Source organism: Fundulus heteroclitus, chromosome 8 (genome assembly GCF_011125445.2).
Source record: "Fundulus heteroclitus isolate FHET01 chromosome 8, MU-UCD_Fhet_4.1, whole genome shotgun sequence".
Lineage (NCBI taxonomy): Eukaryota > Metazoa > Chordata > Actinopteri > Cyprinodontiformes > Fundulidae > Fundulus > Fundulus heteroclitus.
The window spans coordinates 7350320-7377430 of NC_046368.1; the positions used below are offsets into that span (position 1 = coordinate 7350320).

Below are 27111 nucleotides of genomic sequence, written 5' to 3' on the forward strand. Positions count from 1 at the left end.
ATACACTGATAACAAGTCTGTGATGTATTTAGGTGCTAATTCAGGGATTTATAGACTAACAGAAGGATTTTGAACAGAAGCAGGTTAAGGGAACCAGGAAACGTGTTCGAGGGTCAGATGAGACCAAAACTGAACGATTTGGCCTACACGTGTAGAAGGAAATTTAAGTCTCAGAGTGCGATGGAAAAAGCTCCATCCTGATGGTGAAACACGGAAGTGGCAGCATCGTGCTGCGGGGATCCTCAAGACAGTCCACCGTCCTGCAGGATAACGACCCTAAACATTCCAAAAAAAGTAAAAAAACAAAGCAACTGGACTTGTTTTCCTTGAAGACGTTTCGCTTCTTCTCCAGGAAGCTTTCTCAATTCAAAAAGTCTGGAGTAATGTGGAGTACCAGGCTTAATACTACTGCCCAACAAAGGCCTTGGCAGTAGTATAAAGCTTGGTACTCATCATTACTCCAGACTTTTTGAATTGAGAAAGCTTCCTGGAGAGGAAGCGAAACGTCTTCAACTATGGAAAACAAGTCCAGTTGCTTTGTTGTTTTTTTTTACTTTTTTTGGAATGACCATGACCTGGATGACTGAGAATCTTCACCAGCAGATCCTAAACATGTAGCCAGAATCACAAGCCAACGGTTTAAAGCATCTTCATATGTGGAATGGCCTAGTCAAAGTCCAAATGTTTACAGATGCTGGTGCTCTACATCCAGTACTCTTATGTTCAGTCCAACTCAGATGTTTTGCAGAGAAAACTTCTGGAGAAATGTGGTTCCACAAAGGATTTACCAAGGAGACCAAACACAAAACGCACGCCTGGCTCTTCAGGTTTTAATTTGCTGAATCTATGCACCCGTTTCCCTGCTGTTCAAACACCAGTATGTGTTTGAGCATCTAAAATCTCACTCTAGAGTTTGTTTGTGTGATGGTTCAAGGAGCATGAACATTTTCTATGTTTATGATGTGTAAATCAGACCATTTTTTCCCCCCTCTGAAGCTGAGAAGATTAAAATATCAATCTGTTAAAACGGAGAATCAGATCAGCTGTCGTGTGAAACAAAAGGCCAAGTTTCTGGATTCCCTGTAGGAGCAGGGAGGAGAAAACCTCAGGAAGTGGGAATCTGCAGGGCTTTTAGGGCTTTATAAACTGAGCGATGATTGCTGCTTTCCTGACTGCCAGCGCATAGAGCCGCTAAACGGAGCGGAGGGAGATTTCCCAGAGCATAAACGATGGAGAGCCCAATAAGCAGCGTCCTAACTGGGAGGACAGGAAGCAGGCTTTCCGCATTCCAAGTTTTTTTTGGGGGGGGGGGTAAAACTGAAAGTTTCTGTTTCTGTGGCAGACCTTTGATGCCACAGAGCGCAGCCTCCTGTCACATCGACCCAAAACACCTGAGATCCTCCAGAGTCCAGCAGGTATGAGGAAATCAGTCCCCCACAACTCCAGATGGGCCGAGAGGCGATCCACGGTGGTGTATGGTACGTCCAGTTCCCTCCTTAACGTCCTCGCTTTCCTTCAGCCTCCGGGAGATTTCTGCGTCCTCATCTGAAGCACAGCTTTACCAAATCTTCCCATCAGGGAGCAAAACTATAGGAGAAAAGACTGGAGAGATGAGAAACCTTTCTCATATCAGACACTATTGAAGGAATTTTCCTTTTTATGACTGAAACACTTGTCCTAAAGCCTTTAAAGATGACAGATATTATTAATACTCAGGATAAACTCCTAAACCTTACAGCAGAATCAGCATTTTGTGCAGCCTGTAAGAAAACAAGAAAGAAAAAAGTTTGTGTAAATATCTTTCCTGCTCCCACTAATAACTTTATCACACTTTTTTAAACATCCTATCAGCTTTGAAATGTCTCAAAGCAGTTTATCATTGGTCCTCATAAACGTGCCAAGGCTTCCATTGTCCATTGTGTGCAACATTATGCTGCTACAAATGCTTTTTTTACTTAATAATTTTATGAAAACAATGCTTTGAACCAAATCAAATGTAGTGTACAGACCTTTGTGTTTACAGCAGCATATTTAACCAAGATAAGCCCATCTTTGGTAACCGGTTCAGCATTAAGTGCCACCAGAAAAGTATTAAGTTCTTCCATGTTTGGTTGGATTTCTTAATAATTGATTTGAGAATAAATTCTGCACAAACAGTAAGAAAATTAGAATTTGGTCAATTGCATCTTTGTAATAAATCCGACGCTGCTAGAAAGCCTGTTTGCGTTTATAAGGAGAATGTACATAGTTTAGTATGCTGCTGTTACACAAATGAAAAGTCTGTTAAAGAATATCTCATCTCTCCTATGTCTGCTAATCATTTGCACCTGATGCCTTCAAAGCATTGTGTGATTTTAGCTATTTTAAGTAATAACTGTATTCTTCACGAGAACTTATACTATATTTCACATAATGTTTTAGAACATCTTTGTAATCTGGTTATATTACAATAAGAACTTGTTAAAAATGTGTATGCATGTACGTGTGTTTTTATTGTGTTGCTAACAGCAATAAGCACGTGAAATTATTTTTGCTACCTATACGATCTCAGAATGATGTCAAATCCAACCCTTTAGTTTTCTAATTGCATGTTTGAGTAGCCAATGACTGTAGGCCACCCTTCGTGCATTGAAATTATGATTCTGACTGATTTTAATGACAAAATCAGCTACCAGAGATCAGATTAAGCAGTGGCCATATTGGATTTTGAGGTGGAGGACGGTGAGGAACATCTTACTTTCCAAGTTGGAGTTCATGCCTCTACGTACAAGTGGAAAACAAAATGTGGAAAACCAGATTATTTTTATACTTGAAATGAGAAAACCAACACAGTTGGGAAATTATCTGTGGCACAAAGGGATTTTATGGCGGACATGTTTACTTGAATGCTTGGGGAACATGAACAGGTGCGTTAATGAGGGCAACACCTATCTTGCGATGTGTATGTTCTTATTTATTTAAAATGTGTGCAAAAACTCTAACTTATAACCCAGTACAGCACATGTTCATACACCAGTTAAACTTAAAATGCCTGTTGTGTAAAATGCTAAAAACAACATAATTGATATTGAAAAAGACAGAACACCAACTTCTACATCTTCTACTAGTTAACATGCTGATAAATAGATAAAGAAGCTATTAACAGTCCTGTGGGTCCCTTTCGCTGTAGTTGCTAACGTCTAGTCACCAAGCTGTTAGCTTAGCTTCAAAGCTATCAGTAGTTAGGAGGATGTGAATTTGAAAAAGTATAGATATTTGGTTTTAAATTAGTGATTTTTATCTTATTCCAATTAAACAAAAGCATTAAACAAACGTCTTGTTCTTTTAAAACATCTGTAGTTATGACAAATTTAAAGTTTTCTTTGGAAGTGCTAGGTTTTAGCTACAAAGCTAACGCTATCTAAAAAAAATCTTATTTTTGAGAACATCTTTCTTTAATATATATACACACACGACATTGCCAAAAGTATTTGCTCCCCTGCTTTGATTTCCATGTGATCATCCCATTCCTAATCCATAATGGTTCAAGATGACGTTGGTCCACCCTTTGCAGCTGAACAGCTTCAACTCTTCTGGGAAGGGGCCAGACTCGGACTGTTCCTACTGTTCCAACAACAGAAATGGTGGCTGATATTTTAACAAAGCCTGTAACTAAAATGAGAATGGACAAATTTGCATGTTTTGTTTTTGGTATGTAAATGTGAAGCACTGAAATGTAAATGTATTATGTCAACATAAGAACAAGTGGGGGTGTTGAATATTATTGTTGATGTTCTTGTTGACTTCCTGTTGTGGGCGGAGATTTACACAGGTGGGCGCAATCTGCTAATAAAGGGCCACAGGCTGCTCTGGTGAGCACTGCACTCAGGCCAAACGAAACAGAGAGCTATGTTGTTACTCCTTCGTCACAACCCAGCATTTCCAGCCCTTTAATGATGGCAGCGTCAACACGTGGAGTTGTCCGAAATGTCTTGGTCTGCTGAAGCATTCAGAGTTCCTTTCACTGGAACTAACGGTCCAACGGTCCAAGCCCAGCTCCTGAAAACCAGCCCCGCACCATAATCCCCCCTCCACCAAACTTTACACTTGGCACAATGCAGTCAGACAGATAGTTCTCCTGGCAAACGGCAAACCCAGACTCGTCCATCAGATTTCCAGATGGAGAAGCGTGATTTGTCCCTCCAGAGAACGCGTCTCCACTGCTATGGAGTCCAGTGCTGCGTGCTTCACTGCATCCGACGCTTTGCTTTGCATTTGGTGATGTCTGGCTTGGCTGCAGCTGCTCAACCATGGAAACCCAGTCCATGAAGGTCTCTGCGCACTGAGCTAATCTGAAGGCCACATGAAGTTTGGAGGTGTGTAGTGATTGACTCTGCAGAACAATGCCGACCTCTTCTATGCTCTTAAGCATCCGCTGACAGCTGTCAGTTTGCGTGGCCTAACACTTCATGGCTGAGTTGGCCTGTCGTTCCCAAACATTAATACAGCTGACAGTTGACTCTGGAATATTTAGGAGGGAGGAGATGTCACGACTGGATTTGTTGCACAGGTGGTGTCCTGTCACAGTTCCACGCTGGGATTCACTGAGCTCCTGAGAGCGACCCATTATTTCACAAATGTTTGTAAAAACAGTCTGCATGCATATGTGCTTGATTTTATACACCTGTGGCCATGGAAGGGATTGGAACTCCTGATTCCAATAATTTGGATGGATGAGTGAATACTTTTGGCAATAGTGTAGTAGCTGCAGTGACATTGTTCAGAAATTTTTACTATGTTTTAAAAATTTTTTGTCTCAAAATTGGAAAAAAAAGTTTGCATTGGTCTTAGTGAGGAAATGTCACTGCAATATTTCTTTAAATTGAGATTAAAGAAGATTAGATGGCATGAATAATATATGCATAATATTATTTTACTTAGTTATTTGATATTTTTGTGTTAAAAGTTTCATTTTTGGGTAAAAAGTATTTGACTGCTATGTGAGCCTACCACAAGGGGGAGCCGAAGGTCAAATGAGCGGGAAGTTTAACATTTTAAAATGTCTTTATTCGGTAAATAATGCTGCACTGAAATGTTTCATTTAAATCTCAAGTGATCAAAACGGAAACCACGATTAACTAAATTCCCTCCTCCTCATTTGCTGACTTATTTATCTATTACCTCTCAAGTTAGTTTTTGTAAAGTAAATTTTTATTTTGTACTCATACTGTGTACATGCAATAGTTATAATAATAATAATAATAATAATAATAATAATAATAATAATAATAATAATATTATTATTGTCAGTAGTAGTAGTGGTTTAATTGATGAGTCTTTGTTTCTTGTTGAAGTTGTTATAGTTTATTAATGATTATCGGATCATTTTATTCATGGTGCACTGTGCAGTACACTGGACTCTTTAATAATATTTGTTAGTCTTTCTGTCTGTTCACCTGTTCTTACTGGCTTCGTTTATCTTGTTTACCTCACAATCAACCAGCGATGCGCGCAGCCACCTTTGGGTCCTGGAGGATGCTGACCCTGGGGGCGGAGTACGAGGACACCTGGGTTCAGCTACCTGACAGGAGGCGGGGGACTTTAAAGCGGGCCAAGGAGGACCCGAGCCCCGCTGAGGAGACAGACGCCAACACCGAGGGATCACTGGAGCCGTCATGGAGAGCCGTTCACCAACAAACCGGCCTGCAGTGCGACACGGTTTTAACCTTAGAGGGGGCGAGCAGGGCTGCGGCGGGAGACGGTGTCCGCCAGGCCGTGTGGAAACACGACACGCTGAACAACTCCCCATTGACCCAAAGGTGTGGAAAGCACATCAAAAAAAAAAAAAAAAAAACTCTAAACATGCATAGATTGGATGCAAGGTTGTCATTGCAGCACGGCAACCAAACCACCAGATGTCATCCTAGTCCAGGGATGTCCAGCAAGTCCTGGAGAGCTGCCATCCTGCAACTTTTACATGCATTCCTTCCCCAAAACACCTGAATCAAATGTCTGAAATCCCTCACCGGCATTCAGGCATTCAGCTCTGCAGCGGCTTCATTTGGCTCAGGTGTTGGAGCAGATAGCAGCTCTGCAGGAGTGTGCTTAACCCATGCCTTAAGGGTTGGTGATCTGCATGTTTTCAGTGTGTCCCTGCTTCAACACAGCTCACACAAAAGGCTAAATTAACTCCTCAGCACAGCATGTAGTTCTGCAGAGGGCTGCTAATGACCTGTGGATTGGGTTCTGGTGTGTTCAACCAGGGAGAGCCCTGAAACATGCAGAGGGTCATAGAGACCGCTGTCTGGTCTCCTGGTAAGAATAGTGGTGGTTTAAGCTTCCATAAAAAGGTTATTTAATCTGGATTAAAAACTTTAACATTCATGCATCACCAGAGGTAGAAGAAAACATTTGGTACAGGTTACCAAAATGTGAAACTTTTTCTCTTCTGTTCGGCGAAAAAGGGGTAAAATATATCGAGCTTGAGTTATCATGCTACTGTTTAACTTTTTCTTTTTAAAGGTTTGTGTTCTTGCATCATTTCAGATTCAGAGAAGAGATTTAACAAAATCAGTTATTTTTTCCCCCCCAGCATTAATTAAAGCTTGCCCTATTACGACTAGAATAAAAGGTCAGGTTATTTCCTGATGGACAAAGATCTGCTCCATCTTGACCCACTTTTTGCTCTTTAAGGTGTCCGTTGACAAATGCAGTTACTGACTGAATAAATTAGACTGATTTCAGGATGGCTGCATCGTGTAGCAGCGGTTAGCTCCGTTCCCGCTAGCATTGTTTGTGCGTGGAGGTTTTCCTCTCTGCTGCACCTGTGATGGACAGGTGAGCAGTCCAGGGTGGACCCCGCCTCTCGCCCCATCACCGCTGGAGATGGGCACCAGCCCCCCAGCAACCCTGCATGGATGGATGGTGTCACGGATGGATTTTTAGCACAAAACTGATGATTTTAACTCTAATTTAGAAAATTATTCTACTATGAGAACTACATTGCACAAAAAAGGTTTCTGCCTTTTTTTCGTTTAACAATGAGGGCGTCCTACTTAAGCTCCTGATGTGAGATATTCTTTTTATTTTTAAAACATTGCAACTGTTTCCTGCAAATTCATCTATTTGATTTATACATGATTCATTATTGGAAACATTTTTTTTTACCAAATGTTGTGGTTTATTTGCACAGAGGAGTAAATTAGTCAACATTTTGCTTACAGGTTAGAATTGTCAAACATTGATGCCAGAGATAAAAATCATCAGCAATGACCTTGAAAAAAAAGCTATGACCTTGGAGAAGCAACAGCTGCTGTGCGTCCATCCTGGCAGGGAAACTTTCAGCGATCCGACCAGTTCCTCATTCTTAAAATGAGTTGGGGCAGAAAGACATCAGAAATGGCCGTCGTTGCTGCTCAGCATTCATTTCTAAAAAAACATCCACGGTTTCGTACAAAACAGTCATGCTGGTCAAATTTAATGTGAGCCGGCCATCGGTTTTATCAGAGTGACGCTGCTCAGCACCTGCAGTAATTAACCTGCTCATGTCAGCCTGTTCTTTGTGTGTTAATCCCGTCCTGCTCAGTAGGCAGATTCCAGTTTAGCGGTTTTTCAGTGTGAATACTTTTAGTTTTACTCAAGTGTCGAGTTGCTCGTCTTCTCAGGAGAGGATGTCGGAGGGGCTGTCAGTCAGTTTCTGAACGTTAAACAGAAAACAGCCGTCTTCTCCTGCACGTCTCAAAATGAGGCGAACGTTACAACAACGCCAGAGCGGAAAAACACCAGCAGTGACCCGATCACGGCTATAAGGCCATCTCATCTATCGAACCCATGAATTCCATCATTTCACAGACTGTTTAAAAAAGGAGGCAACGTTTAAGGCAACTTCCTGTCCGTAGGGGAGGGATTGCCCAGAAACAGAACCTGCAATGCTCCATCTCGTCGTCTACAGGCCTGGGTTAGAATGGTAAATATTAGACAGTTCATGTCAGAACAGTTAATAAAAGACCGAAAAAGTATTTCTTGTTTAGAAGGGTTGAAGGAGAAAGACTAAAGCAGCCGGGTTGGGTTTGTAAAGCAGCAAAAACAACCCGGTTTAGGTCAACATAGCTCAGCTTAGGTTCTAACAGGAACCCATCCAGCCCTCATTGGTTCTCCACAACAGGGTTTTGTTCTGGGTTCCAACCAGCATTCTGGGTTTGGTTTTCAACCCCCCCAAAAAATAGTTAAAAGGACATCGAATAATAAACGTCAAAGGTACCAAAGAGTTTCTTGACAGAACAGAACCGTAACCTAAATTGGTAAACAAGAAAAACATTGGGTTAAAATTACCGATCCATCCGTTGTATACCCGCTCAGACTCAGGGTTTGGGTTCTGGTTCTCATGGTCAGTAGGAGAGGTGGGGGCACACCTTCTACAGTCTGACAGTCAGCTGTGTTGTTGAAACTTTCTCTCCTCTCTACACTGCAAAAACTGATCTAAAAATAAGTGAAACGTTCTTAAAGTTAGTGTATTTGTCCTTGATTTGAGCAGGTAAAAAAGATTATCTGCCAATGGAATGAGTATTTTGACCCCCAAAATAAGATAATTAGACATCCTGCACTTGAAATAAGGTGATGGAGATGAGCTGTTCCTATTTTAAGTGCAAAAAATCTTATTCCATTGGCAAATAATCTTATTTACGTGCTCAAATCAAGGACAAATACACTCATTTTAAGAACATTTTACTTATTTTAAGTTCCGTTTTTGCAGTGTAATCCAACATCCTGGGTCCCAGTTGTTGAGCAAGGACGGGGCGTTTAAAGTCCAGACAGGTTTGTCCATATTTCTACCAATTACTAAGTACGGTGGTGGTGGAGCCATGATACGTGCTTTATTCAGTGGTCCCAGAACCTTGGAGGATTAGGGAGTGGGGATTCCCAGTTGTCGTAAAGTCCAGACCAGTTTTTCTACCTATCCATCCGTACCTCCTGCCAGGTGCCCAGAGGTGGAGGAGCGGTGATGTGGGACACAGAAACCAGATGTCCAGGTGCCGGCGTGTCTGAAATATGTGCAGAAATAAATGTTTGTGAAGCCGAACAAACCGAAGCAAAGCTGTAAAGAAGAGTGGACCAGAACTGGCCCACATGGTCACCAGGAGATGGTTTATTATTATTATTATTATTGTTATTCCCAGATGTAAGAACTGAGGCGTTTCTCTTACAATGGCTGCATGTTGTTTTGCCTCCGTGTGTTTATGCTGGCAGGAATATGAACAGAGGCTGATGTTTTGGACCCGCAGGGTTTCGCTAAACTTCATTAGGTTTCTCCGGCTCTAATCGGCGGCGTCTGTGCGCTCCCGCCAGCGATAGGCCCGCTCCGGTCACATGCGCGCTGCCGTGCGCTCCTCAGAGAGGAGTCGCTTTTCATCCAGCCAGCGATCAGACGGGAATCACAGGACCTCGGCTGCTTTTTTTTTGGAGGATTTTTATTTTGATGTTTCTCTCCAGATTTCCGTGGCTGTTTCCAGGCTGGACGGGTGTGGGGAAGGAGGAAGTTGTTTTCCCTTTTTTTTTTTTTTTTTTTTTTTGAAGCTGACGGCGAACGCTTCAACTGGTCTGTGGACACGATGCTGTCAGGGTTTGGGGGGTGAAGCAGGGTTTGGTTCTCCTCCTCTTGAAGCTCCCCCCCTGACGTGGAAGCAACAGCCTCAATGAAAGTTGAAGGTTTGTTTTTTTCCTAAAGGTTTTTTTTTCCCCTGAGGATGAATAGATGGGAAGGATCAAGATAAGGTGGTTTGCAGCCAGGCCACCCATTTTTCCTTTTTTATTCTCCAAACGCGGTCCTTCCCTCCTGTCCACAACGCCAGGCAGCGGTTTTGGATGAAGCGTGCTTGTGGTGATGCGTCTCCCCTTCACTCCCACTGACACCAGGTTGGATTTCCCCTCTTGTCGGATCTGTGCGTTTCCAGAATGGCTCGCTTCGCAGACGATCTACCCACCCGCTATGGAGGGAGCGCGGGCGGCGGAGGGAGAGGCGGACCGGGCGCCGGGAGAGGGGGCGCCCGGGGCGGCGGCGTCCAGAGGATGTACAAGCAGTCGATGGCCCAGAGAGCCCGAACCATGGCCATTTACAACCCGAACCCCGTCAAGCAGAACTGCCTCACGGTCAACCGCTCCCTGTTCATCTTCCGTGAGGACAACCTCATCAGGAAGTATGCAAAGCGGATAACAGAGTGGCCATATCCTTCCCGAGCGGGCTGACAGTCATTGTGCAGAATGTTTTACATTTACTCCCTCATTTATCCACTGATGTCATTCCGGAGTTTGAACGAGCGGCTCTGCGCTCCAGCCTCTGCTTTTATTCATCCCCTCCCCTGGCTGCACCTGTCGCTCCTTATCTCCGTCTAACCCTGACGCAACAGTGTTTTGCTCAGCAGGTGAAAAGACCTCATTGTGTTTCCCTGATAGGTTCCCTTTGTCAGAACGTCACCTGCCAAGGCTTTTTTTTTTCCGCAGCAGTTCTAGTTAACAGCGATCAGACGTTTCTCCTGGTTTGGCAGCTGCGGGTGGACAGAGATGAGTAAAGAGGTGCAAAAACAGCCTTTATCTGATCGCTCTTCACTCATCTCTGCTCCATTTGCGCAGAAATTATGGCAGGAAAGCGCAAAACTGCGCGTCCAGCGCGACTTCTGCGCCGCCTGGGCAGCTGAGCTGGAGTCGCTCTCCACGGTGCTGAACTCGCCCACGCTGCTCTTCATCACAGGAAAAACAAATGTCCACTTCAGTAACCAAAACCTCACCATGTTGCTCACTGGCTTTTAAAAGTAAGGAGGAGGAAAATGGTTCAGGGAACTGGCCAGGATTTAAAAAAGCTAATTTATTTAAATAACAGAAGAATCTTTCAGGATTTCTGTTCAAAAACTGAAACAAAATTTCATTTTATTTCCGATCATCTCGATGATTATGGCTGATGAAAACCCACGATTCATTTTTTTATTGGTAAATCATTTCAGGGTTCTTAGAGTATAGAAATGCTTTGCTGTGTCTTTATGATCCACCCAATCATGGAAGAGACCGCTAACTAGACAGTAATTCAGCAGACAGTCAGCAACACTGTCCACAAGGAAAGCAAGCCAGAAAAAAACAAACATTGCTTATAAAGCTGGCGGTTGAAAGTGCCCCGTTTAAGTATGAAAAAGTTTAGTGGAAGGAAAACCTGTGGTAGAAAAGGAGATGGCCACAGTCGTTACACGATTGTAAAGCAAAACCTGCGGTTTAAGTGTCGACCAGAAAGACGTGGCCAGGATGTGGGCTGCAACATCAGTAGGGTCTCATCTGGGCTGTTGGTCGGTGGGCCAAAGTCTTTTCAAATGAAAGTCAGTTTAGCCTTTTTACTTGGCGTCAGGAAAGAAGAGAGGAGAGGAACAGAATCCAAAAGGATTTTTTCTTCCAGTCAGTGTTGAAATGAGAAGCCGTGCCACCTGCCGGCATTGATCCAAAGCTGAGGCGGCCATCTAACAGGAAGTTTTACTGCACCACAGGCTTTAAGCAGATGGTGATTTCATTTTCCGGCACACCTTTGTGTTGGCCCACACTGCCAAAGGTTAAGTGACCATGGTGGTATTATGGTGCATGATTGACCACCAAATGGTCTGGACCCGAACGACATGGAAAATCAATGGGATGCTGTCAAGAGGAACATGAGAGACACCAGAACCAAGAATGGAGATGAGCTTTGAACCAATATTAAATTAAGCTGAGCTTCCTGAACACAGCGGCAGAGCCGAAGACCGATGGCCTCCACCATGATGCAGCGTACAGCGCAAAAGGAGCTCATCTTCATAGAAAGTCCTGAACATTGTCATAGTTTTTGGTACGTTTATATTTCTTTGATAGACGGCGCTTCCTACCAATTGGTCTGGTGTAATATTTTAATTCTTTTAGAAACTGAATTTTGGGTTTTCATCGCAAACATCACTATTTTAATTCAATTAGTGAAATAACCAAACTTTTTGATAATATCCAAAGACACAAAAAATAGAGAGAGAGGTTAAAAATACATCAGAGCGAATGATTTCTACTGAATGCAATGACTTTTAATGCAGAAACCTTGTAGACTTTTTAGACAATTTGCACACAAATAAATGCAAACAGTTTTCTTTTGGATTCTGCTGCCGTTTCAGATGAAAGCACTGAAAGCTGGACCATGTTTTTAGCCCCGTACTTCAGCCGTCCTGCAGACGTAGAAACCCGATTCTAGGTTTAAAAGGCTCACAGAGAGCTGGACTTCACCTGACTGAATTTACATTTTAATGCTTTCAGCTCTTAAGTGTCCAACCAGGGGAAATATTTGGTCCACAGGAGCAGCCAAATGCAGTCACATCATAATCCACACGTCAACAATTCCCCCACGCTTAATAATAATCAGAAATGTCAACAGCGATTGAAAAAAAACCCCAAAAAAACAACAACAATAAAACCGTTAAAATTTTAAAATATAGCAAGCATGGTCAAAGTTGCTTAAGAGCTTTAATTATACTTGGGTCAATAGAATATTTGCACCGATTGGACCTTATAGTTGGCAACCTGCACATGTGACCTGAAGGAAGGAGAATCTTTTATGGTTTCTATGCAATCAGTTAGAAATTTGAGTCTAGAATGGGATTGCATCACACACCCCTGAATTTGAAAAGGAAATATATTAAAAGGATTTAATTTATAGATGTTTACTTCCTCTCAGATCGTCTCTCATTGCTGTTAGATTAAGAGTTTTCTCTCAAATCTCCCTGGAGCGCAAAAAAACTCCACATTTAGTTTCTTACCGTAATAAGTCTTTGCTCCTCAAAAGTAGAAGTGATAAATCTATCCAACCCGCCTTAAGTTCTTCATAAATCACCCAATGGACAGACCACCAGCTGCCAGAACGCGCTGCCCCTACCTGTAGGCCTACAAGCCTCTGATGCAGCGTATTAGGTGAATGCGTCTTCATGCGACCACTTACTGAGCATTTTACTTTATTAATCTTTGGATCGTCCGTTACTCAGCAGCCTCCTCTTTGCTAAATCAATCCAAGATGTCTGCCGCTTTATGATTTTAAAGACTGGCAGTACTGAACTCTCCAGAGCCGAGAGGGCAAACCGGAAGAGCTACTTTTACCTTGGATTTTTAAAATGATGTTCAGTGATGCTCTTCAAATTAAGAGTCCAAATCTGTCACAGGTTAGATTATTAAATAAGTAGCATCTAAATTAACAAATGTGTTTCAAGGAACAAAAGTAATGCGTTTAAATTGTTAAAATTTTACGTTTCAATTGTACCCTACAGTTAATGAGGGAATAATGTATATTGAGAAATGCGTACATCGATATTTTTGTCATTAAATGCGCTTGAATGGACCCTCAGTAAACTATACAAAAGTGACATAAATTTTCTGAGATGTGGTGAGAGCCAGCGCCTCGGTCCTCAACGTGGCCTTCCTGGGTTTAAGTCCCGGCCTGTGGACCTTTTCTGCATGTTAATCCCATTTCCTATCAGCCTATTGTCAAACAAGGGCTTCTAGTGCCACGAAATAATAATAATTAAAAAGATCCCACATTTTTTCCTGTTTTCTAAGAAACATAAACCAATTTTCTGGTGGAAACAGACACTTTGCCTTGAAAATAACTGATTTATTTAAAGCCATGAGTAACTCTTTTCCATATTTTCTTAGGAACATCACTCTGGCTAATTAAATCTATCTCTGCTGTAAAAAGGCCGGGACAAGGAAGTTGGAGTTTTTTTCTTTTTTGACAAATATGAGCAGACAGCTGTGTCTCTTGAGTTGTTTCAAACTAAGCCACCCACTCCGCTCAATAGTAAAGTAAAATAAGATAAAAAAAAAAAATACCCAGAAAAGCTCTAAAAATCAAAGCTTAAGAGTTAAGAAAACATTTTCTGCTTGATTCATTGAATTAGTCGGCGTTGCTTATGAATAATAGATATACATCCATGCTTTTGTAGCTACAAGCCCCCTACTGAGTAATGCATGATGAGCCCTGACCCTCGAGCGCTGACCCTGTGAATGTGAATGAGACGGCAATTCAAATGGTTGGAAATGGTCAACCGTCTGGAAGGATCATAAATATGGCATTTTTGGTATATTTCTATATACTATAAAACCTTAAATGCAGCGTAATGATTTGAGGTTAGGGGTTTAGTGGAGAGAAAGCGACGTTAGGTTTCATGCTCAGTCTCAGGTTAGCATGCTGGATGATGTCATTTCTACAGCTGCTGTGCAACCTTGTTGTTTCCATAACTGTCTGCTTTGTTGTTTTTACTCTATAAATGTAACTAAAAGTGATCATTTGTATTTTTGAAATGTCTTGAATGACCCTTAACCCCTCACACTCCGTTTGAGTACATGATCCTGGCAACGATTATCGCCAACTGCATCGTCCTGGCCTTGGAGCAACATCTACCCGCCAGTGACAAGACGCCGATGTCGGAGCGCCTGGTGAGTGCGCCGCTTTAAAACCCAACTCCTGCTCTCCTCTTATTCTTTATGTGGTTTCTCCAGCTCTCCTTGATATCTAGCAGTCTTACTCGTTATTGACGCCGCCATCTTGGAGAGGGCAGACTTGTCAGAACTGCTAAAAGACAGTTTGGTTGTGCGCTTTTGTTTTGATTTGGAATTATTTTGATTTAGATGTGATTAACCTTTCAGGACAGTATTATTTTAATAAACCCGTGCTGCTTACTCTTGTTAAATAAATTTCTATAGAGGACAAATTTATTTTCTACAGTCAGTTTTTTTTTTTTACGTTTTGTTCTTATTTATATGATGATTTAAAAGCTATGACAATGGTGGCGATATGCATTACTGTTTGTAATTTGCTGAAACATATGGGAAAGTAAATTGTAAATTCCTGGGGAGTAATGTTTATATTTAGCAAAAACAAATCTGCCGCAAAATCATCCTGAAAGTTTATCAGTAAATTCTGTGAAACTGATCTAACTTCAAGGTCATTTTTCGTCACCAAAACGCTTCGTCCGCAGAAGTAAATCCTGGGCTGCATAAAAGTAACCTATAAGTGCAACAGTCAGAAAAGTAACTTTAGATTTTTTTGAAAGTTGCCTGTAGATTTTGAGTTCCACAAACCGAACTGTGAGTTTTGTAACATTGATCGGCAAGTTGTGTTAAAATAACCTGCAGGTTCCAGAATGCAACCTGCAACTTCTGTAAAAGTAACTTAGAAATTCTGCAACAATAACATGTAAGTTCCAGGTAGGGTTTTTAAAAGTAACCTCAAAGTTCCCTTAAAGTAAGCTAAATGTTCTTTAAAAGAAACCTGTAAGATCCGGTTAGATCCTTAACACTACTCTGCAATATGCTACCTGATAGTAACGTATATGTTTGGGGAATATTCCATAAAGTTCTGTGATAGTAGCCTTATGGTTCTGTAGGAAATTGTAAATCTGGGTGAAAACTAGAAACCAGTAACTTGTTGCTTCAGGGTACGGCTCACCTGAAGGTTTGGTGACAGTAACCCGTCTGCTCTATGAGACTAAAGCAACTTTTAAGTTTGGGAAACTATTCTGCATGCTCTCTAGCAGTAACCTACATTTTTAAGTAACCTGTAGATTCTGGGTAAACTCTGGGTAATGTACAGGTTCAGGAGACATTCTGGAAATTAGCTAAATGGAGGTTCTGTGAAAATAACCTCTAAGTTTGTGGTTAGTTTAGCTGCTAATTAGTGAGTTTTGTGGAAGTCATTTTCATAAAGTGACACCAAACTTAAACTTTGAGTTCTTTAAAAGCAACATGTCAGCTTTTGAGCGTCCCTGTTATCCAAAAGGCAACGTGCACGCTTTGGAAAGTGAGCTGTAGGTTCTGTGAGAGTAACCTGTGATTAGGTTTTACGGATGATAAACTGTGAGAGATGAGACGGTATGGAGAGGCATTAGGACATAAGCTGTAAGATCTGGAGAGTAACTCGTATCTTCAGAGAAACTCTCCCTCCCAACATAAAGGACACGACGACGGGTACAAATCCTTTGTTGTACGTCTTAAAGTGTGCAAGGTTACAGTAGCACATCATGTTTATTCAACTGCTTGATCCGCCCGGTTCTGGTCTCGTCACGTCGCAGGTTCTGCTTTGCCCAGTCTTTAAGCCTCCTGCTTTGGCTTCTTGCAGCTCTTTACGTCATCTTAAACAAACGCAGATTAGCACTTTGCACCCTCTTGGTATCGAAGGATGTTGCAGCTTCGGCGGGTTTGCAATGCTTCATGGCTTAATACCTCACAACCAACGGCAACAGCCCGTTTACATGGGGGAAAAAGTTGCATTTTGATTTTTCCTGATGGCTAGGAGGAGGTTCCAGCTGCATAAAGCGGTATTCAGCACATGAAAAAAAAGCGATTAGCGAGGTTACACAAAGAGGAAAAACAAGTATCCTCTCTTTGCCTCCTCCACCTCGAGGATGTAACATGACAAGATGGCTTTTAATTAGTCCTAGGGATCAGCTATTATACGTGGATGCTCTGTCAACAGACCAGGAGGCGCGCTGAGAGTGGAGGTGGTGAGAGAAGCCGCTCACCGAGTGTGCTTCAGACTCATCGCTGGTCTGAAGTGTCTAAGCTGTTTTCTGAATGTATGTCCACTGGTCTGTCTTTAATAGATGTTTACCAAACCGTCGAGGCTTTTTATTGATGTGGCTCCTCAACCCCCCCACAGGAGGAGAGCTTTTGTTGTTTGTTTGTTTGTTAGGGCTGCATGAATCGTATCAATTAGCACAGAAATCTGGGTATTTCTAACACGCCATTCGTCTCCTGTACGGCGCGTCGTATGAACGCGTCTATATCTTTGTAGACTGCTGGAATTGATTGGATGTTATTTTTTTTTTTTTTAGCTGACTTATCCAGGAACCGGTAAATAAGCCATCTTTCTGTCATCAACGTTTCAGAAACAGGTAGAGGAGGGAAATCCACTCCAGGGCAGGGGTGTCCAAACTTTTCACCATGTGGGCCAAAAATGTGCTTTAAAAACCAACTAAAATTACCCAAAAAATATATATTTTATATTTACCTGCTACAAAAAAATATAGGTATCTGTAGAAAGGGGAGGTGTAAATCCCTGCAGACCCAAAAAATAAAAAGGGTTTTGCATGTTTACCTCATTAAAAAGACGGCCATGCAGTTTGCAAATTCTTTTGGGCTCGATCGAAAAAAGTAAATTAAAAACTATTTCAATATTTGCAGCAATCAAAACAGGATTTGGGTCTGTCCTTTCTTTAAAAAATCACTTCCTGTATTTAGCCAATTTTAATAAATAATATTTCAATGCGGATTTTGATGCACTCAAGTTTGCATTTGAGTAGAAGTCATTGGATAGACGCGGTCCTATTTCCTATTTAAATTAAAGAGAACGTAAAAATGTGGTTATTATGTGTTGTACCTGACATTTTCAGTTGTGGGATTTTAACTTTGTAATAATTTGGCCCTATTTACAAGGAAAAACGTGTCCATATGCGTCAAAACAATTGTGCCGGTGGGCCAAATCAATCCTGAATTGCAGTTGGGGGGGGCGCACAGAATCAGTCCAAGGGCCACAAATGGCCCTCTGGGGGTCCTCCAAGCGGCGGTTCTTACAAAGGCAAGCTCATCTCAGCCGATTGCATCTATTGTCTCGTTCTTTTGGTCATGATCCAGATTTCTCGACCATAGCAGAGGCTCTAAATGTAAATTAAGAGTTTTGCTTTTTGGCTCGGCTCTTTCTTCACTGAGCCCATGAGCACATAAGGGCCCGGACCTCTCCACCAAGCTAAGGGTGCAATTCTTCACAGGAAAGGCAAATTGTTCCTTTGGGTTTGGGGTCAGTCTCTGCAGCCATTGAAGGAGTTCAAGCATCTTGTCCTTTTGGGATGCAGCAACAGATGCCTGGATGGATCAGAGCCTTTTCTGCAGGAATCTGTGCATCCCTGCCAGGCCTTTGTGTTGATGGAGCTGAGCAGAAAGGTGAAACTCTCCATTTACTCACCCATTTTTATCCAGTCTAGAACTAAGGGTATGAGACACGGGTCATAACTGCAAGAACAAGATCTTGAGTACGAGCGTCAGAAACGAGCTTCCTCTGTAGGACGGCTACGTACCTACCTGGAGAGGAGCTGTGCAGTATGGGGGGAACCGGGACTAAAACTGCTGCCATGGTTTTTGCAGAAATGATCAGGGTGGCTCCTAGATGCTGGCCTAAAAGTATTTCCTGCACATGCAAGGGCACCCTGAAGCCAAGGGGGGGTGGGGGGGGGGGGGGTGCTGGAGAGGGACATTACCTCCTGTTAGCTCCATAAAGCAGTCAGGGATGACAGGATGGATGGGTGGATGGATGGATGGGTGGGTGGATGGATGGAGGGATGGGTGGGTGGATGGATGGAGGGATGGAGGGATGGATGGATGAATGGATGGATGGATGGATGGATGGGTGGGTGGGTGGATGGATGGATGGATGGAGGGATGGATGGGTGGGTGGATGGATGGAGGTATGGGTGGATGGATGGATGGGCGGGTGGATGGATGGGTGGATGGATGGATGGATGGATGGATGGATGGGTGGGTGGATGGATGGAGGTATGGGTGGATGGATGGATGGGCGGATGGATGGATGGGTGGGTGGATGGATGGGTGGATGGATGGATCAATAAATGGATGGATGGGTGGGTGGATGGATGGATGGATGGATGGATGGATGGGTGGGTGGGTGGGTGGGTGGATGGATGGATGGAGGGATGGATGGGTGGATGGATGGGTGGGTGGATGGATGGAGGTATGGGTGGATGGATGGATGGATGGATGGATGGGTGGGTGGGTGGGTGGATGGATGGATGGAGGGATGGATGGGTGGATGGATGGGTGGGTGGATGGATGGAGGTATGGGTGGATGGATGGATGGGCGGGTGGATGGATGGGTGGATGGATGGATCAATAAATGGATGGATGGGTGGGTGGATGGATGGATGGAGGCATGGGTGGATGATGGATAGGTGGGTGGATGGATCAATAAATGGGTGGATGGATGGATGTTGGATGGATGGATGGGTGGATGGATGGATCAATAAATGGGTGGATGGATGTTGGATGGATGGATGGATGGATGGATGGATGGGTGGGTGGATCAATAAATGGATGGATGGACGGATGGATGGGTGGGTGGATCAATAAATGGATGGATGGATGGGTTGTTTTTTTCAGCCAGGGCAGTAAAAATCTCTAATCTATTGTTGCGTCTCCGCTGCTCTAATGTGATCATGGATGTAATGGGGGCTGAAGTGGGTGGGTGGGTGGGGGGGGGGGGGGGGGTCAGACTGTAGGGTGCTGGGAGCAACAGCGGGGGAGTGAGGAGGTAGCGGTCGGCATGAGATATTCTCTGCTGTGGGGTGGGGGGGGGGGGGGGGGGTCACAACGCAGTTGGAATGAGGGGAAAGCTGCAGCAGCATCAAGAAGCGCAGGAGAGAAACAGTTTTTTTTATTTTTTACTTTTACATGTTCAACAATAAACTGAACATGAAATAAAATCCCTGTTTTTTTTATTATTATCATTATTTGACTGGTTTGACTGGGACTAATTTAGCCCCATTCTAAAACTGCATTTAGCCGAGGGCACAAAAAAAAATCCTCCTGTGGGCCACAAATGGCCCCCGGGCCGCACATTGGACACCGCTGCCTCTCCTCTTCTTCTGCTTTGGGCTGATCGTGTGCCACATTGGACCAGCCTGTGTTTTTAGTATTCGCTTTAATCAAAGCTCCTGCATGTCAACAGTGCCTCAAGCAAGTATTCACACCCCTTGAGCTTTTTAAAAAAAAATTTTTTTTTTTGCATTGTGTTAGATAATTAAACCCTCAAACTACAGGGAAACTAAAAGGGAAAAAAAAGAGAAAAAAAAGGAAAAAAAAAGAAAAAAAAGGAAAAAAAATAAGGAAAAAAGGAAAAAAAAAGGAAAAAAAGGAGAAAAAAAGGAAAAAAATAAGGAAAAAAAGAAAAAAAAATGAAAAAAAGAAAAAAAAAAGGAAAAATAAGTAAAATAAAAATAAATAAATAAATAAACCCTCAAACTACAACGGCCAACAGGCGCAAATGCAAACGGCTGAACGCGGCACAAATGGCCAAACCTTGGAGGCCTTGAAAGAACGGCTGGATTTATGGGGTTAGATTAAACATATTCACTAATTAGGGAACTTCTGGAGGAGAAGTTTGTTGCCCCAGATTTTATTTAGGGCATTTCACAGTAAATAAAAAAAAAAAAGAGAAGTGAATTTAAATGTATGCCACACTTTTCAGATTTTGTCTTATCTGATAAAATCCCAGCGAGATACACGTAGGTTTGTGGCTGTGAAGCTGTGAAAAGGTTTCAGGGGGTCTGAATACTTTGGGCGAGCAGCTGTACGTTTCTCCCCTCGCCATCTGCTTCCTCTGATGCTTCACTGGGCGCACGCTCTTAGCTCTGAGAAAAAAAAAAAACGCCGTCTCCTCCTCTGTGTTTTTCTCCAGGACGACACGGAGCCCTACTTTATTGGAATATTCTGTTTCGAGGCCGCCATTAAGATCATCGCCCTGGGCTTCGCCTTTCACAAAGGCTCCTACCTCCGCAACGGCTGGAATGTAATGGACTTCGTGGTCGTCCTCACAGGGTGAGTCCCCCTCCCCTCCTCCCAACGCATGTCGTAATTGAAAGAGTGCCCCCCCCCACCCCCCCGCCTTCTCAGAGTCAGTCTTGCTGCCTTCAAGGCAGCCGTTTCTCAGCATGAATGTTGTTCAACAAGTGACCCGTTCCTCTGAGATTACGTCACCGTTACGCTGAAGTGAAGAAGTGCACATTTAGTGTTTAGCTAAAATAAAATGTTAATGCCAGACACACCCTGAACCACTCTATAATATCTGATCTTAATACAGTATCTGAATATTTTACATCTTCTTTGCAGAAGAGCTTTAATTCGGGTCGTTTAAGGTCACGACACATCATCACAACACCAGACTTTGACTAGGCCATGTTAGTGTTTGCTTCAATGCGGTGCTAGTTTTATACCAGATGAAAAAGGAAACACAGAATGTCTCTAAATAATTTCCCAAAATGAAGACTTTAATTTTTTCATGTTTTTTTTTTTTAATTGTGAGGCAGGCCTTTCTTTCCTTTTCGGTCAGGTTTTGGCTTTGAAACTCAATTTTTGCCCAATATTTCCCCAACAGTTTTTGTGTCTGTTCTTAAATTTCGGAGATCTGAGTCAGTTATTTCTGAGATATTTCTGCCTACTTCATGTTTCCAGGCAGGTTTCTAATTAAGTGATTTGCTTTAACTAACCTGGAACGACTTGGTTTAACCACGGCGACGGACCAATTCATGATTTACACACGCTGGTTTGAAAGCTGCTTTTTTTTTGGATGTATTTGGGTTTTCTTTCATCGCAAACATTAGAGTGTGGCAAAAAAATAAAGAACAGCAGAAATCTGCGAGGGAGCAGATAGTTTTTCCCAGCGCTGTATCTGATGCTGCAGAATGCCTTTCCACTCTTCACAAGTGTTTTTCCCACATTACCGTGCAGATTTCCGGCTGCCTACAGACCATTTTTTTGTGTGAAGGGTTTGTTTTTGGAGCTGATCACCGTGTTACTCAACTCTTACGTTTCTGTTCTGGCACCACGGGGAAACTCTGCTGTCTTTTTAAACGATTGTTCGGGTAATTCATCTTCAGCTTTTGCTTTGTAAGCCCATGAACGTAGAATTCATCTCTGCACGGCCTGCCTGTGTGGAGCTGGCATCTTCAGCTGCTCCGGTTCCCTCCAGTCGCCCAGAAAGACGCACGTTAGGCGGACCGGTCCCTCTAAATGTCCCTCGGGTGTCTGCGTGGTTAGTCTCTTTGTGCTGGCTGTGATTTAGGGGGGCGCCGTCCCCGTCGCTTTGCTGTCGACTGCTGAGAGCGGCACCGTCTCAGAATGCACGGTACATCTGGGCTTCAGAAATGCTGGGTAGCAGACAGCTGTTGGTCAGATTGGCTTCTGAGTCCTCTAACAGATGCTTTTACAGCCAAAAGTTGTGTTTTCTTTCCTTGTTACGATGCTTTTAGCTGCTGCCTGTGGGGGAAGTTGTCATACTCTGGGGATTGGATGGGGGGGGGGTGCATATAACGGTCCGCTGCGTCCGCATCACTTTTTATTAGAAAGGAGTCATGGGAAGTCAGTAAGAGAGCAGCAATCAAAACTAAATGCAGTAAATCTGAGGCTCTCCCAGATGTTTGGACAAATAGCTGAACTCTTCCTCCTTTTCCACCCCTCATCTCAAAGGTTTCTTCGCCTGTGGTTAGAGATCCAGAGCCATGGTTAGGATGGGTTAAAAGAAACCGAATCAAGCGAACAGGAATACGTTACGCCAGTGTTTTATCTGCTAGATCAACACAAAACGATTAAATCTGAGGCTCCATTGGTGTTAAGTCACCTTTACTCTAATATCCCACAATAAAACCATCCAGAAGTTACCCAGTAAGCAACCTGTGCAAAATGAAATCATCACATAAAGGCAGCCGTTCTCTGAAAGCAACTTTTTGGGCTTTATAATGCAGGATAACACTGAACATCTCCTTTCTCGTCGTCTTCATGGTGAAACACGGTGGTGGTAGGATCAGGCTGCGGGGATTCTTCCTTTCAGCAGAGACAGGGAAGCTGGTCAGAGCTGATGGGAAAATGGATGGAGCGAGCATAGCTGCAGGAAAACTCGTTATAGATAGAAAGCTAGATAGATAGAAAATATGAAAGAAAGCGCTTTCTGTTCAGTTAGGCTGTGTGATTGTAGAAAGGACTTTGTGTTAATATGTCAGGAAAAATATAAACAACTTTAATCTCCACCGCCTAATTTCCATGTGCCACTGCAGGGCGGGTAAACATAAATACAGACCATGTATTAAAATATCTTAATTTGGCTTTAAGTTGCATGACTATAACCACAGTTTTTCACTTCTTGAGGCATACCCCTTATTTTTTTTATTTTTTTACTCCAGCATGTGATCAGAGACATTTTTGTTCTTGTTTTTTGGATCTGAGGTAATCGGATTTTTGCGTTCCTGTTAAATAACCATGGAGTGGGAGAAATTTTTAAGTGTCAGACTGCCGCGGAGCTGCTGGGCTTACCGTTTGGGCTTTTTCCGGCTTGTGCTTCAAACTGGGAGAAGAAAAGGAGCAAAAGTACAAAGGAAGACCTTCAGAAGTACCAATTTAACGTTCCACAAGAACGTCTGACCCTGGATGGGAAGTTTCCATAAATTAGGAGTGCTTCGGCATTTTTGCACGGCACCGATAGAAGATTCCAAAATCAGCTTTTATTTCAGGCTTTTTTTTATTTTTTTCTCCCTCCTCCATAAACTAAAACGGGAAAAGCAGCTCTTCAGCTCTGACCACCCGTTGCTGACACAGCTGGGGACAAATTAACCATTATTCTGTGCATGTGAGTGTATCTCCCTCTGGTTTCCAGGCAACCGGAGCAGATAATGTGCCTTGATGTAAAACGGGTTTCTGTCCCTGTGTTTGCGTTATACGTTTGACTCTCTATCTGCTCGTCCCTCCTTTTCACCCGACCTGCTCCTGTGGAATCGAGGTGTCTCTCCTCTGAGGCCTCGTGGATGTGGAATCGCTGACACCACCTTTTGGACGTAGTTTCAACGGCGACAGGTAGTCCTGGTAGTCCTGATAGCAGACACGTCATAGGTGGACGTGAGGAGATGAAACTGTGCAGTTCCTGCGTCACACTGGATCGTTTTCCACTCACGAGCTTTAATATGATCGCTCAGGCATAAAGTTCTACGTAATTGGGGGATGGAAGGATAATAGAATAAGCATTTAAATTTAGTTTAATGCACTAATATGCACATCAATTTACATGCCTTACCTTTTTTTTTTGTCCAGAAAATCCATGTCTTCCATTTGTGACAACAGCACCCCCTGCTGTTTGAACTGTACCTGCGGTCAGTAGTATGATGAATACTATTAATAAACTCCTAATAAAAGGACAAAAACTTAATGTAGCAGAAGTTTATCTTCAATGTTAATGGCTTGATATTATTTTTTCCATATGTGTTTCATAGCTAGTTAAAAGTTGACCACAGGTACGAGTCTATGGAGGACCGACTCTGACATAATCTAAAATTAATATAATCCACAATCATAAAATAAATGCACACAAATACAGCAAATAAATAAATGTAAGCAGTAATTAAATTATACAACCAGACATACATATGATGTCTCTTATAATTAGCTCATTTATTTTAATAATCACCTAATTTATTTATTTTTCATCATCTTTGTCAACTTTGTTAATTGCCTAGTTTTTAAATGTCTTTATTTCTATCTATGTTTTAATATTGTTGTCTGTTTTCTTGCTTTCTATATTTGTAGCCCATTTATTTCACCCTATTTATTCATGCTTGTAATTTTTACCCTTTCTGTATGCATTTCTGCCTCAATATGCAAATGAGAAGGGGGTGGGTCTTAAGGGTACAACTGCTCCCTATTGGTTGGTTAGCATCAGTCATCCATAGTAGACGCTTGCTGCCGTCACGACTGCCGCGACCGACCGCCGTCCACTGATCTCTATTATACAGTGGAGTGCTAATCGCCCGCTGTTAGAACGAGTCGCTTTGAAGCCACCAGCCGCCATATTGGTACTCCCTATTTTCCCCCAGTAACTAGGGAATATGTGCGCTACAGCATCGAATAACGTGGATTTTCTTTTTATAACTTTAGTACATAACTTTTATGTTATGTACTAAAACATATCAAGTACTGAGAATTTCATGTGCTGAAATATTTAGCATTTCCATCCATCCATCCATTTTCTGACCCGCCTCTTTATTTAAATTTAAATTTATATATATATATATATATATATATATATATATATATATATATATATATATATATATATATATATATAACAATATACAAAAACATATATTTACATATATGTATACATATATATACATATATACATATACACATATTTATATATATAAATATATGTATATATAATATGAATAACATGTAAAATATTTCAGCACCTAATTTCCTAGTAGTTGATAGTGTTAGTACATCCACTGACTACAGAATTACCTATGAAACGTTTTACACTCAGCCAGAAAACTGCTTGTTGTTGCAAGCAAATCCTATGGGATTCTGTGAGAGTAGGGAGTAGCAAGATGGCGGCCAGTGACTTCAGTGTTTCGGCAAAATCAGCCCTCCAGTGTATAATATAGCTCAGTGCCGCCGTCACAGTGGCCACCCAGGTTATCAGCGAGCTGAGGCATTAAGCAACTTCCTTTGAAAGGGAACGCACCTGAGTTAGCTTTAAATGGACTAAACACCTCTGAGCTGCTTATCTGAAGGCAGCTGAGTCCTCTGGCGTCCTGTTAGGGGCGTTTATTAGGTCCAGAATAGTCAATAGGGGAGAAATCCACTAATATCGGAGCCTTGGATGGATGTTGTCAATCACCGCTTTGATCATTAAAAAGAAATATGTCTTAATAAACAAGACTGTGGGTGATCAGAGTCATTGATCTAAGCATGGGACATGAGATGATGCAACCTACTGCTCCGGGGAACGATCCAGCTCAAACTTTTATTAAAAAAGATCAGTGATCTTATAAAGCAGAAATCAGCAAAGTTTCTTACAGCATTCCAGATTGGTTTTAAATCTGTTAGCTCTCTAGCAGCTGTGTTTTTCCAGTGCTCCATCCTGAGGCTAATTATGTTGATACAGCCATCAGGTCCTAATGAAAGGGTCTAAATGATAGTGTAGCTGGAGGCAGTGGCAGACCTTTAATCTGCCCTGATCAGACATTAGGAGCCCCTAATAAGAGAATAAATCTGCCTGTGTGGCCTCAGGCTTAATCAATAGAGCAGCGGGAGGCGGCCTCAGAAACATTTAGCCGTGATTAGGACACGACCGGGCAAAACACGGGGGTTAAGAATCTAACCACATTATTTTTTTATAATGTAATTTTAATAGTCTCAAGTGAAAGGCATTTTTCAGAAATATGTTTACAAAAATCATCTGAATGCTGATTGAAGAGTCCAGAAATTTAAATAAATCAAACGAGTTGTTTTGGGTGACGTTCTTTAGGCAGGTTGCAGAAAGAAAAGAAAAACAAAAATCCTACGAAGGAGCTTTTGCTCATTAGGAGCAGAACGAGGAGGAAGACAAGGTTTCTGACATTTTGGAGCAGAGCCATTACTCTGAGAGCCGACGCAGGCTTCTGGTTTTCCGTCGGAGGCTGTGCAGAGTGCTCAGTCCTGCAGGCAGCAGCCGAGTGGCTCTTATTTTATATCTCCATGTTTACTGATGCCTCGACAGTATTCCTCCTGCATCCCTGAACATTTTTCTGCTTTTATTTTTGACAAACCGTGGCTGTGCTGGTGCAAAATGGATATTCTGGGGATATTTTGATTTTATTCATTCCTTTCCAGTCTTTCATGTGTTGTTTAAATAATCAGGAGGTGGGCAGACAAGTATGAAGGACCAAGTCTTCCATATCTAAAAAAAATACAGAAATAAATAAATGCTCAATAAATAAATAAGCATACAATTAATTGCCACCAAATTAAAAAATGTAGGTAGAAATTAAATTATACAGTGAGACATAAATGTATATATTTCTTTTAATTAGCTTCTTTATTTATTCGCCTTTGTAATAATTACCTTATTTATTTATTGTCCGTTATAATCTTCAACTTTATTTATTAATTACTTTTTTAAGTATTTATTTATGTGCATGTTATAATATTTTTGTCTGTTTTATTCTTCCTTTGTATTTTTTTACCCTATATATTATATTATAAATAAATAAGGTAATTATTACAAAGGCGAATAAATAAAGAAGCTAATTAAAAGAGATATATACATTTATGTCTCACTGTATAATTTAATTTATACCTACATTTATTAATTTGGTGGCAATTAATTGTATGCTTATTTATGTATTGAGCATTTATTTATTCATGTATTTATTTTTAGATATGGAAGACTTGGTCCTCCATAGACAAGGGCTGAACATCCGTTCAGATAATAAACCGTAAAATATAATAAACCGTAAAATATTATTTTTACCTGTGAACCACTATTACTCATATCTGAAACTTATT

At 42.0% G+C, this 27111-nt stretch overlaps 1 protein-coding gene across 8 annotated transcripts in view; it reads left to right on the plus strand.

Moving 5' to 3' along the window:
- The first annotated feature begins 9414 nt into the window (after window positions 1-9414).
- cacna1bb (calcium channel, voltage-dependent, N type, alpha 1B subunit, b) overlaps window positions 9415-27111 on the plus strand; it is a 228843-nt gene continuing 211146 nt past the window's right edge. For 7 of the 8 annotated variants that reach the window (XM_036140038.1, XM_036140044.1, XM_036140039.1 and 4 more), the window contains exons 1-3: window positions 9416-10199; window positions 14346-14451; window positions 20480-20619. In XM_036140038.1, the coding sequence (XP_035995931.1) occupies window positions 9931-10199; window positions 14346-14451; window positions 20480-20619 (515 nt within the window). In that variant the 5' untranslated portion in view covers window positions 9416-9930. Of the gene's footprint in view, window positions 10200-14345; window positions 14452-20479; window positions 20620-27111 lie in introns of all 8 variants that reach the window. The other variant, XM_036140040.1, reaches the window with a different exon arrangement.